We start from the raw sequence: 13,400 nt of genomic DNA, 5'->3' as shown, positions 1-13,400 counted from the left end.
TTACAAAAGTAGGTCAGCCGTCAATTCTTTATGGCCATATCAACGTAGATCAATAAAATCATTTATGGTTTTGATAAAAGATTAATTAAAAATTAATTGTTTTTTAGTCTTGGATTCTCGGTAACAAAAGCAAAGGTTGTTTTTGGTTGCCACAACAAACAAGACAGAGGTTGTTGACTTTTGTTGTTAAACATGGCACAAGTGAACAATAACAATAGATTATTGTTTTTGAAAAGAATAATGATGCGTTAATTTTATTGTATAAAATAAAATTAAAGAAAATGGTTTTCATTGATGACTATGAACAAACGCAAACAAAGTGTTTGTGGTATTTGGTGATTAAAAAAAAGTGCATCTAAAGCTTCTACTGAAAATAATATGCATCTAAAGCTTCTACTGAAAATTAATGTGCAAGGTACAACGTATAACTATATGGTCAAATTCATTTGAGCCTTCGGAGTCACAAGTATATGATGTATATATATATTACTCAATTAACAAAATAGTAAATCTAAATTAATTCATATGAATAGTAAAACGAAATTAATTAATTTACTATTCACATAAAAAAGCGCATATGATAAAAAGCGCATCGCATATGATAAGCGCATATGATAAAAAGCGAATATGATGAAAAGCACAACGCATATGATGAAAATCGCATATGATTAAAAGCGCATATGGTGAAAAACACAGCGCATATGATTAAAAGCGTATATGGTGAAAAGGATATATGATAAAAAAAAAAAACACATATGGTGATTTATAAAAAAAAAAAAAAAAAAAAAAAAAACACATATGGTGATTAATGGAAAGCACATATGGTAATTAATGAAAAGTATATTGTGAAAAAGAATCACAAATGTTTCTTGAAAGAATTCAAGGTAAAATATATGAACCAATTCATCCATCATGTGAACCATTTTGATATTTCATGGTTCTAATAGACGCATCTAGCGGATGGTCTCATATTTGTATGTTATCAAGCCGTAATATGGCATTTGCAAAGTTTCTTGCACAAATTATTAAATTGAGAACACATTATTCTGATTACACCATTAAAAGGATGAGACTTGATAATGCTGGTGAGTTAACATCTCAAGCATTTAATGATCATTATATATCTACAGGGATTGTTGTTGAACATTCAGTTGCTCATGTGCATACACAAAATTGGTTTAGCTGAATCAATAGATAAACGCTTACAGCTAATAACTAGACAATTGATAATGAGTACAAATCTCTCAATATTTATATGTGGACATGTAAATTTACATGCTGCGACATTAATTCGCATTATACCATGTGGAAGTCGTAAATATTTTCACTTAATACTTGATTTTGGCCAAGAGCCAAATATTTTCTACCTTAAAACATTGGTTGTGCAGTGTATGTTCCAATTGTATCACCACAACACAATAAAATGGTTCTTCAAAGAAAGATGATAATATATTTTGGATATAAAACATCTTCAATCATAAGATATATTGAACCCATGATGGGTGATGTTTTTACAGCACGTTTTGCTGATTGTCATTTTAATAAAACATTGTTCCCTAGATTAGGGGGAGAAATAAAAATAAAAAATAAAATGATGCTTCATGATGTGAACATCAATTAAGGTATATTGAACTCGCACAAAAGAATGTGAAACGAAAGTTCAAAAATAATGCATATGCAAGAACTTGCAAATTAATTACTTTATGCATTTACAGATATAAAAAAGTGACTAAATCATATATACCAGCGATAAATGCTCCAGCTCGAACTGAAATTCCAAAAGCTGGCAATAATGTCACTGTTGAGTCTTTGCCACGCATCAAACGTGGAAGATCAATTGGTTCCGAAGATAAAAATCCTCGAAAAAGAAAATCAGCTGATAATGAGGTAAAAGAAAGTGTTCAAGAAGAACCACAAATCAATACTCCTTCTGCAGAGGATATTGATAAATGTAAATACATAAATTGCAATAAATTATGCAATATTATGAAACTGAAATGAAATGAAAAATCTTGATGAGATATTTTCATATAATGTTACAATGACATCATGAATAAAGATGATGATCTGGAACCAAAATCTGTCATTGAATATCAAAATAGACGTGATTGAACTCAACGGAAAGGAGCAATACGAGCTGAATTAGAATCCCTCAATAAAAGAAAAGTTTTTGGATCAATCGTTATCACTTTTAAAGATGTGAAACAATGGGATACAAATGAATTTTTATCCGAAAAGAAATGTGCAAATGAAGTTACAAGGCAAAACTTGACTCGTAACTCAAGATTTCCCACAAAGACCAGAAATGAATTAGGAGAAAAACTTATCCTCCTATAATGAATACAATTACTTATTAGATACTTAATCAACCTGGTAGTTATTTAAATGCATCTCATGGATGTTGTTACTACTTATCTGTATGGATCACTTAATAGTGATATATATATATGAATATACCTGAAGGGTTAAGGTATCATAAGCATCTAATGCAAAACCCAAGGGAATATATTCCATTAAATCACAAAGATTTCTAAATGGGTTTATACAATCGGGACGTATGTGGTATAATCGATTAAATTACTACTTGATAAGAAAAGGGTATACATATAAACTTATTTGCACGTGTGTTTTATAAAAACAATGTTCGGATATGTGATCATAGCTGTTTATATCAATTATCTTAAATAAAGAAATCTATGAAGCCATTCAACTTCTAAAGAAAGATTTTAAAAAAAAAAATCAAGTATTACGTTGATTTACATATTGATCATATAACTAATGACTTACTTATACATCAAACAACTTATACCGAAAAGATTTTAAAATATTTTAATATGGACAAGACAAAAACCATTAAGTACTCATATGGTTGTTAGATCTTAATATTGATACTAATCCATTTCATCCTCTAGAAGATCATGAAGATCTTCTTGGTTAAGAAGTTCCATATTTTAGTGCAATTGGGGCTCTTATGTATCTTACAAATTATACAAGATCTGACATTTCTTTTGCAGTTAATTTGTTGACAAGGTTCAGCTCAGCCCCTACCAAAAGACATTGGAATGGGATCAAACAAATAGTTTGATACCTTCGGGGAACTACTGATTTATAATTATTTTATTCTAACAACTCGAAACAAGATTTGTTTGGTTATACAGATGCAGATTATTTATCTGATCTACATAAAGCTAAATCTCAAACTGGATATGTATTCCTAAATGGAGGCACCGCAATATCATGACGTTCTCAAAACAAACACTTGTTGCAACATCATCAAATCATGCCGAAGTGATTGCGTTACATGAAGCTACTCGGGAATGATTTTAGTTAAGATCAATGATACAAATCATTATTGATTTTTGTGGACTAGAACGCTATAAAAGCCCAACAACTATCTATGAAGATAATACAGCTTACATAGTACAAATGAAAGAAGAGTATCAAAAATGACAGAACAAAACATAAATGCTGACGAGGCTCTAAAGCTATAAACGGTCTTAACGGTCATAAGTTTGATGGAAAAAAATGATATATTGGTAAGGCTCAGAAAAAGACTGAAAGGGAATAGGAATTGAAACAACAGTTTGAGCAAACCATGAAGGAGACTGTAGACAAATCACATGGGTCAAACTTGTACATAAAAGATTTAGATGATACAGTTTCAGATGAAAACCTCAGATTCTTCTCATATACTCAAGATCTCGTAAAAGACAACCAGATTAAAATGAGATACGTTCAATCAACAACTCTGCTGATCTTTATACCAAAGCACTGTCAATCGCTGTTTCAAAACATACGTTCACAATATTGGCATGAGGCAAGTTCAAAAGATGTGACGACTCAGCGTTGTCTACTTGAGGGGGAGTCAACTCTATGCTGCACTCTTTTTTCCTTAGATAAAGTTTTATCCCACTGGATTTTCTTTAACAAGGTTTTTAACGAGGCAGTATTAATTGCTCTTTAAAAAAAATTACCATCCAAGGGGGAGTGTTGTAAATTTAGTAGTTAAATATGGATGGTAATTAGTCAAATATGGATAGTAAAATTTGTACTATATATATGTGCATAATGTAAGTTACAAAAACACACATATACATTAAATACATCACACCTCTCTTCAACCTCTTTCTCTCCTATATCTTCTACAACACATCTCTCTTTTATTGGTTCTTTCAATTTGAATATATTGAACCAGGCCACTAAAGGTAGTTATAAGCCTACTGAAATATAACATATATATTATATTTGAATGTATTTTAGTGGAAATCTATTTTCAAAAAATTACAAATTCGAAATATATATGGGGTTCGAGTAGTTAAATTTAGTAATCTTCTATACAATTTAAAAAAAATGTATATTTGAAAAATATATGTTAAATTTAGTGGTGTCCTATAAAATTTAAGTGGTATTTTCTACTAAAAATTTTAAACTAGTGGTATCGCGTGATTCTAAGAGCTTCCTACTAGATTCGCCCATGCATTGATGGAGGTATCAATTCTCGTTCTGGTAGGAAATTTAATAAGTACTAACGTGCTGCTAATACGAAAATCTGTTTTGAAAGGGAGTTTAGTGATAATTGGAATGATTTATGAGAAATCGGATTCCAAAACAAAATGGATCAAAAAAGAAATCAGTAAAGTTGCATTTGTGAAATTGTGGCCACTAAATGTGCCCTAAAAGCAACCAAAAACTTCACGTCCAAAGGATAGCTTAAAGCATAACACAAAAGCAAAGAATATGTGTCATATATATTTCACATAATTAATGAACACGTTTTTATAATTTGTTCTTCATCTTCAATCATCATTACATTACATTTCAGTTATAAATTAAATAAGACCTGAACAAAGATTTATCAACCAAAAGTTTGAAAAAGTTTGATTAATTAATGGAAGCCAGAGGATCAAAAGAGTTGATCAAGTCAACCTTGATAATGGCTGGGATCCCTCTAGCTTTTTCTGTTGCGTGTACTATAATTGCTAGAATTAAACATAGAAAGATTTCATCTTTTCAGGATCGAATCAATGAAACCGAATTCAATAGCATGTGTGATCAAGATGAAGATTGTATAGATGTAAATCATCTCAAAGAACAAATTTACTCTCTCAGAAGTAAGATTGAAGAGCTTCAAGACCTTGAAAAGGAGATAAAGGTTCGGTTTTTTCGATTTATTGACTTAAAAGATCAAGAGTATGCATTAATGGAAATACAAAAAAGTTTGTGTTTGGAGAAAGAACGAGTCGAGTTCATGGAAAGAGAGATGTCATTAATGGAAGTAGAGAACAAGAAGTTCGATGAGATGATGGTCGAATATATAAAAACGTTGGGAGAACTCGAGTCTTCTAGATTGGAAAATGGGTTGCTTAGAAGAAGGGAAAATAAGCTTTTGAAGAAAACGAGAGAAAGTTCGAAGTTGGTAAAGAAACAGAATTTGAAAATCGAAGCACGAGAAGCGGAAATGTTGCGTAGTGATGCCGAGTTAAAAAGAAAAGAAATTTTGATAGGAGGATATGAAGTTGAAGTTATGGAAATGCGAGGTGTGATCAGTAAGTTACGAGATGAGAAGAACGAGGTTGTTATCAAGCTAGACGTTACAGAAAAAGAACTCGCATTAAAGGTAAACGATAGAGGTGGAAATATGGGCGGGTCATGCGGGTTGCTAATAGATAAAAAATAAACTTCATGACAAAATGATTTGGTTTGCTTAATTGCCTCCTCCGAAGAACTTTTTACCATTGTTTATATTTAAAAATGCATTGGGTGTTAAGTTATTTGAATAAGTTATATTTATTTAACAAATTTCTTCTTATCTATGGGATATGCAATTTAAAACTAATAATTCTGTTTTAATTATTAAAAATTACTTTATTTTTGGAGGCTGAAGAAGAACGGAAACTAATGGAGAAGTACAATCAAGTAGTAAACGAACTAGAGAGCCTACAAAAGGACCGAGCAGCTGAACTAAAAGAATTGATATACCTAAGATGGTGTCATGCTTGTTTACGGCATGAGCTAGCAAGGAGGAATGAGGTCGAGCAACAAACAAGACCCAACGACATTAAAAATGATCATGAAGTCGAAATGGGAGAGAATGTAGCGCAAGGTGACTGCATTGGGCAAGAGTTGAACAATGAAATTGTGTTGCGCCGAGAAGAGCCCTTTTTTGGATCCAATCAACGAAATACAAAGAAAGGATGGTTGATTAAGAAGTTCAAGAAATGGGTCGAAGGAAACGAGAAGCATCATGACACCAAGTGTTTTGGCAGCCAATCGGTTGTCGATGAGGGTGAGGAGCAACATGCGGCTGCAAGAAAATCATTTTCTAGTGTTTGACGTTTAAACGGCTAATCAAATCTGTAGCTGATCTCATTATCAGACACCATAACTTAGACCGAGTATATGGTAATAATGTTTGTTGTTACTGAATTAGTCTTATGTATACACTCAATTTAACTTAATAAAATTATCGAAAGAAGGAAGTATTACTGTTATACATGTCTTCGACATTTATTTACTTTGTACAACAATATTTTGATACATGATAAGTTCAAACATTAGTTGCAAGTGACACCAAGATGAAGATACATATTATTATAGAGTTACTAGTCAATAGTCATATACTTTTTTTTTTTGTTCTAATACAGGCTATATCTCCAAAAAATACTAATGTAGGTCACACACTTTCAAAAAGTGTATCGATGTAAACAAAAGGTAACTTGTTACCGGATAAACCGGTTTTAGTGTATCGGTTTCATCATCATCTTCAACAACAACCGTCGTATAACACACATGAACACATAGCTCGAACATTCAATCATTGATCAATTGAAGCTAAAAATTAATTGAAACTGATTCCAGAAGCAGCAATTAACACTTCTTCTGAAGGATTAACAGCCATAACATCAACATCTTTCAAAATCAGTGAAAATCAATTATGAACACCTTCATAAATTCGATGAACTGCAAATCTGCCAAATCATCATTTGAATGAATAAGAACTTAAAATAAGTTGCAGTGCACTCCTTATGTACCAATTAACAACTTTTGTAACATATTTCGATCCAAACAGTATCAAAATCCATAAAATCGCGATGAACAACAACTTTTTCTTCATACAAACTCCAAATGCGAACTTGTAATATGATGAATGTCAGGCTTTGATATGTTCATAAAAGTTGATTCAAGTAACATTCCTAAGCTTCGAAAAGTGAATTTATAACCTGAAACTTAGTAAATCGTTCCAATTAAAATGTTGACCAAAATTGTTCTAGGTTTGACTTACGAATTCGGAAATTGAGTGAGGTTTCTGGCACAAATGACAGTGATCGAGTGTTGTTAACGTGATTTACTACACTTAGCTAACAAGATCTAAATCGCAAAATTAATTTTTGGTGTTCATGACAAAAAATTGCTACTGGTTAACAAATTATAATGGTTTATATTAACACATTATTTTAATGTATATAGTCTATAGTCTATAATACGTAGTAGTATTTTTCTAGATATATAATATACATTGAAAAAATATATATATGAATACACTGATAGCCTTAACCCATTATTATATTATTCAACTAAATACCACAAAGTTATGATGTGAGTACTTGGATCAGTGTTGTAAAAAACCCGATTACTCGCCGATTAATCCCCGATTAATCATTTTTAGGAGCAAACCGTTCCGATTTTCAAAAATCCGTTTAATTAAACGGCCAATTGTAGTGACCCGAACTTTTTCATGTTTATATATATTAAATGAAGTTGATATTTACATGATTAAATGCTTCCAACATGTTAATCAATCAAACTTGTTAAGACTTGACTAATTGAAATAGGTTTCATGTAGACAATTGACCACCCAAGTTGACCGGCGATTCACGAACGTTAAAACTTGTAAAAACTATATGGTGATATATATATATGGATATGTATATAGCTAACATGATATTATGAAAAGTAGGTATCTCACTAGGTATATTAACAATGAGTTATATACATAAAATGAGACTATTGAATTATGAAACTCGAAACGATATATATAACGATTATCGTTATAGCAACGCCTTACTAAATACATATATATCATATTATGATATATTCATTGTTGGTGATTTGTGTCATCAATATGATTTAAGTGTAATGGGATTAATTTGTTAACCAAAATAACCTTGATAAATATCGAACAAGTTTGGAAAAGTGTTGAGTGCACACTTGTTTGAACTTATCTTGATTATGACGGGGGTTCGGGGGCAGCGCCCTGATAGCGGGGTCCAAGGGGTGGCAACCCCTGGCGGGGTCCAAGGGGCAGAGCCCCTGGCTGGGATCGAGCTGCCAGGTCAGCTCGGAAATTTTTTTGTTTGGGTTAATATCGCTTTATTAAAAATGTGTTAAAATTTGATTTAAAGCTTTCAACAACATTAAATGAGATCGTTAACTTAAAGCTTTCAAAACAACACTTACATGTAACGACTAACGATGACTTAACGACTCAGTTAAAATGAATATACATGTAGTGTATTAAGATGTATTAGTACACTTTTGAAAGACTTCAAGAACACTTCAAAAATCCTTTCAAGTTTACTAGTTTACTTCCAAGCTTTCTAATCCATTCCAAGTAATCATCTAAGATCAAAAAACCTTTCTTATTTACAGTTGTAACGATCCTGGATTTTCCAACGTTTATTTATTAATAATTATTATTATTAATACGTGTGATTAAACGAATGTACGTTATTACATTTACATGTTGCCATGATTGTCCGTACTTGACTTTAAATGCCCGAAACGTCTTTGTGACACACGAAACTTTCACGAATAATATTTTTATTTATTATTTGCATTCATGATTAGTTTTATTAATCATTTTAATTAACTAAGGTTATTGGTTAATTACTTGGGGTTTAATTGGATTATTATTTATTTGAACTTGGGCGTATTCATTTAACTTGTTACTTACATGCATACTTGGGCTTATAAGCCCACCCTACTTCCTAAATGGATTACTTAGCCCATTCTTTCATGTAAGTAGCATCATTAAGTTACAACTAGTTAGTTTAGAGTATTTGGAATATTGTTACATGATACTTACAACTTCTCCCCATGCATGCACCCATTTTAACCAACTTTTGTACCATAATCATACAAGTATCTAGTGGTTTCTTGCCTCCCCCTTTGATGAGCTGCAGACCGTGGCCTTAGTAGGCCTTGGTGGAGTTTTTATTTCATTTTTTTGTACTACTTCTACTTGCATCCTCTCATTTCCAAACACATACTTCATTTCATACTCCCAACCTTCTCTCTTTTTCTCTCAAATATGTAAGTAACAAGCTTAATGCAACTTCTTTTATTACAGCATATAGTACTTAACCTTGTAATGATCCTGTTGTTGATGATTCGTACACGATGGTTTTGTACGGGGCATCACATTTGGTATCAGAGCATTGGTTGTAGGGAATTAGGTTGCATTAGTGAGTCTAAGACCGACCCGAGTAGGATTCACTAATAGGACTAATCTACAACTTGCTAGTTTACTTGTTTCCGCTGAACTTACTGCATGCTGCTGCTTACTTTTACTGCTATATGCCGTATGCTATTACATGATTTCACTACTGCATGATATTACTTGCTTTCGATTGCATGCTACTTCTGTACGATTCGTTATTATGGCCATGCTACTTATTGTTATACATGATTTAAACTGTTGGCCTAATACGTGCTTGCTTTATGACTTACTGACATGGAAAAATTTATTTTTCCTTGTTCAGATGTCGGATACTCCACCTGCTATCGTTTTGGGCAGTCCAGACTCGTCAGTCGCCCCACCTGCTGCTGCTGCCGACACACCGATCCCGATACGCACCAGTGACCCCGGCGCTTCGTCTTTCGGAGCTAGTAGTAGTGCGCCGGCACCAGTGGCTACTATTGACGGACACGTGGACCCTACGGAGATTCCAGCTCCGTCTGCTCCCGGACCCTCGGAACCACAGCCCCGCATCGGTGGTGTTGTGATTCCCGAGGAGTTCGGGGAAGTGCCATTCCGTAACCATATGCGCATGCCGTGCCGACGCGCTCCTAATGGACGTTTAGTGCCGATTCCGCCAGGCAGATACAGACAGATGATGGCCGCCCACGAACTGCCATTTTAGCCACCAGTTCCACTACCACATGATTCGGATGACTCATCATCCGCCGATTCTTCATCAGATGACTCTTCCTCAGACGACTCCAGTGATGATGAGGACCCTGCTGATATACCTATTCAGCCACCCTCCACCCCGCCAAAGAAGCGGTATCGCTTCGACGGTACCATCATTTCGGGGATCAACGGAGGACGAGCCTTCACTGACGAGTTTGGTCGACGTCGTAGGGTTACTGCTCGTAAGCGGCTTGTAACGTACCCTTCCGACCCACAAGTGCGTAAGACACCCCGTTACGTACTGACTATTTCTGGAGCCGGAACGTCTGCACCCCGTTTCGTGCGGTCTGCACCACCCGCACCACCGGCACCACCCGCACCACCCGCACCACCCGCACCGCCTGCCCCACCATCTCCCTCTAACGAGGAACTGAGGAGGGAGGTGGGAATCCTCCGAGCTCGGGTTACTGAGCTCGAGGAGCAGTTGGCTCAGGTTTTAGACATCCTACACCCACCTTCACCGTAGGACCTTTTGTATTAGATTTCATGATGTAATCTAGTTGTAGTTTCATATTTCACTTATGTATTGTACGAATCTATCATGATGTATGAAACTTATTATTAATGAATGGAAACTTTGTGATGTTACTTTTTGCACAAGTGTTCTATTTACGTTACTGTATGGTGTTTTGCGGTACTTGTATCAACTTGCGTTACTTAATTAACATGTGTTGTGCTGTTTACATGTTGGTTGTTATATACTATATTATTATATATTGAATGCTGGATTTTGACTTGAGTCAAAATGTTTGTATAGAACAGCATGGCTAACTGTCGATCCACACCTACTACTGCTCAAATTGAAGAGATGATCCAAGAACGTGTGGCCGCAGCCATTGCTGAAATGCAACCCCAAGCTCCACCGCCACCGCCACCACCACTGGTTATGCAATCCGTTCGAAATGGGTGTACTTACAAGGAATTTCAGAGCTGTAAACCACACAACTTCAGCGGCACTGAGGGACCGGTTGGTCTCACCAGATGGTTCGAGAAACTTGAATCAGTATTCCGAGTTAGCAACTGTTCGGAGGACAACAAAACCAAATTTGCTTCTTGCACGCTATCTGACGGCGAGCTCACGTGGTGGAACACAATGGCACAGGCACAAGGCATTGATGAGGCGTATGCTACGCCATTGGAAGAATTTAAGTGTGCCATGATTGAGGAGTATTGTCCAAGAACCGAGATACAAAAGATGGAAATGGAGTTCATGCAGTTAAAGGCCGTTGGGAACGACCTTGATGGTTACAACAGGAGATTTTTGGAACTAGCCCTGATGTGTCCGACAATGGTCACCCCGGAATTCAAACGAATGGAAAGGTACTTTTGGGTACTTCCTAAGAGCATTAAGGGAAATGTCACCTCGTCCAAGCCACCGAATGTTCCCGAAGCGATGCGCATGGCGCATACTTTGATGAATCAAATAACCATCGATGAACCGGAGAAAACTAAGTCTGAAGCGGGTACTAGCGAGAAGTGCAAATGGGATAACCACAACAACAACAACAACAACAACAACAACAGGGGAAGGACCTATGAGCAAAACCCGGCGAAACGACATGAGGGTTTCAGAGGAAACAACAACGGTGGAAACCCCAACAACAACACCAACTCCAACCCGAACTACAAAGGAACCTTACCACAATGCAAGCGGTGCTACAAGCATCATACTGGGTATTGCAATATTGTTTGTGAGAAGTGCCAACGGTCTGGGCATGTTGGAAAAGACTGCAAGGTCACCACTTTGAATGGGAAGCCGAACCCCACAGGGCCAAGGAAGTGTTACGAATGCGGGCAGACGGGCCATTTCAGAAATGCGTGTCCAAATAAACGAAAAGATGGCGGACCACCGCGCGCTAGAGCTTTCAATGTTAATGCAAGGGACGCACGCGAAAACCCCGACTTGGTGACAGGTATATTCAAAATCAACAATCTTTTAGCTTCTGTCTTGTTTGATACTGGTGCGGATAGAAGTTATGTATGTAGACATTTTTGCGATAAGATTAATTGGTCATTAGTCCCGTTAAAAGAGAGTATGCTTGTCGAGGTCACCAATGGAAAACTTGAAAAGGTTGACCATATTAGTCGTGGAGCTATTATCAACATAACTGGTGCAGATTTCGAAATTGATTTGATACCCATCAAACTGGGAAGTTTTGACTTGATAGTCGGTATGGATTTGTTGAGCAAGATAAAGGCTGATATTATTTGTGGAGATAAAGCTCTTCGTATACCACAAGGAGACGGTGAGCCACTGATCATCTACGGAGAGAGATGTACCTCGAAGTTGAAACTCATTAGTTGCGTGAAAGCGCAAAAGATTATGAAGAAGGGACGTCTTGCTGTCCTAGCGCATGTGAAAATGGTAGAAACTGAGGTGAAGAGCGTGAACGGCGTTCGAATTGTGAACGAATTTTCCGATGTCTTCCCAGAGGAATTGCCTGGATTGCCGCCGCAGAGAGCAGTAGAGTTTCAAATTGACTTAGTGCCAGGAGCTGCACCTGTAGCTCGCATACCTTATAGACTCGCACCTTCCGAGATGCAAGAATTACAAAGCCAACTACAAGAACTACTTGATCGAGGATTTATCCAACCAAGCTTCTCGCCTTGGGGCGCACCTGTGTTGTTTGTGAAGAAGAATGATGGATCCTTCCGTATGTGTATCGACTACCGTGAACTCAACAAATTGACTATCAAGAATCGGTATCCTCTTCCACGAATTGATGATCTTTTTGATCAACTACAAGGATCGAGCGTTTACTCAAAGATCGATTTACGATCTGGTTATCACCAGTTGAGGGTGAAGGAAAGTGACGTGATGAAGACTGCATTTAGAACTCATTATGGTCATTATGAGTTCCTCGTGATGCCATTCGAATTAACCAATGCACCTGCCGTGTTCATGGATCTTATGAATCGTGTCTGCAAGCCTTACTTGGACAAGTTTGTTATCGTCTTCATAGATGATATCCTCATCTACTCTAAGAGTGAAGAAGAGCACGAGCAACACCTCCGATTAGTACTTGAACTCTTGAGACAAGAGCAACTTTACGCCAAATTCTCCAAGTGTGAATTTTGGTTGAAGGAAGTACAATTTCTGGGTCATGTTGTGAGCGACCAGGGTATCAAAGTTGATCCCACCAAGATTGAAGCTATCGGCAAGTGGGAAACCCCCACTACTCCGACGCATATTCGCCAATTCCTAGGT

The 13,400-nt window shown here is 36.1% G+C and overlaps 1 protein-coding gene across 1 annotated transcript; it reads left to right on the top strand.

The window, feature by feature from the left end:
- Positions 1 to 4,781: 4,781 nt before the first annotated feature.
- On the top strand, positions 4,782 to 6,471 carry LOC139857037 (protein CHUP1, chloroplastic). Its single transcript, XM_071845747.1, has 2 exons — positions 4,782 to 5,617; positions 5,878 to 6,471. The coding sequence occupies exons 1-2, from the start codon at positions 4,889 to 4,891 to the stop codon at positions 6,331 to 6,333; spliced, it is 1,185 nt and encodes a 394-aa protein (XP_071701848.1). The 5' UTR covers positions 4,782 to 4,888; the 3' UTR covers positions 6,334 to 6,471.
- The last annotated feature ends 6,929 nt before the right edge of the window (positions 6,472 to 13,400 follow it).

Source organism: Rutidosis leptorrhynchoides, chromosome 1 (genome assembly GCF_046630445.1).
Source record: "Rutidosis leptorrhynchoides isolate AG116_Rl617_1_P2 chromosome 1, CSIRO_AGI_Rlap_v1, whole genome shotgun sequence".
Classification (NCBI taxonomy): domain Eukaryota; kingdom Viridiplantae; phylum Streptophyta; class Magnoliopsida; order Asterales; family Asteraceae; genus Rutidosis; species Rutidosis leptorrhynchoides.
The sequence above is the reverse complement of the archived record's forward strand: the minus strand, read 5'-3'. Positions and strand labels throughout refer to the sequence as shown.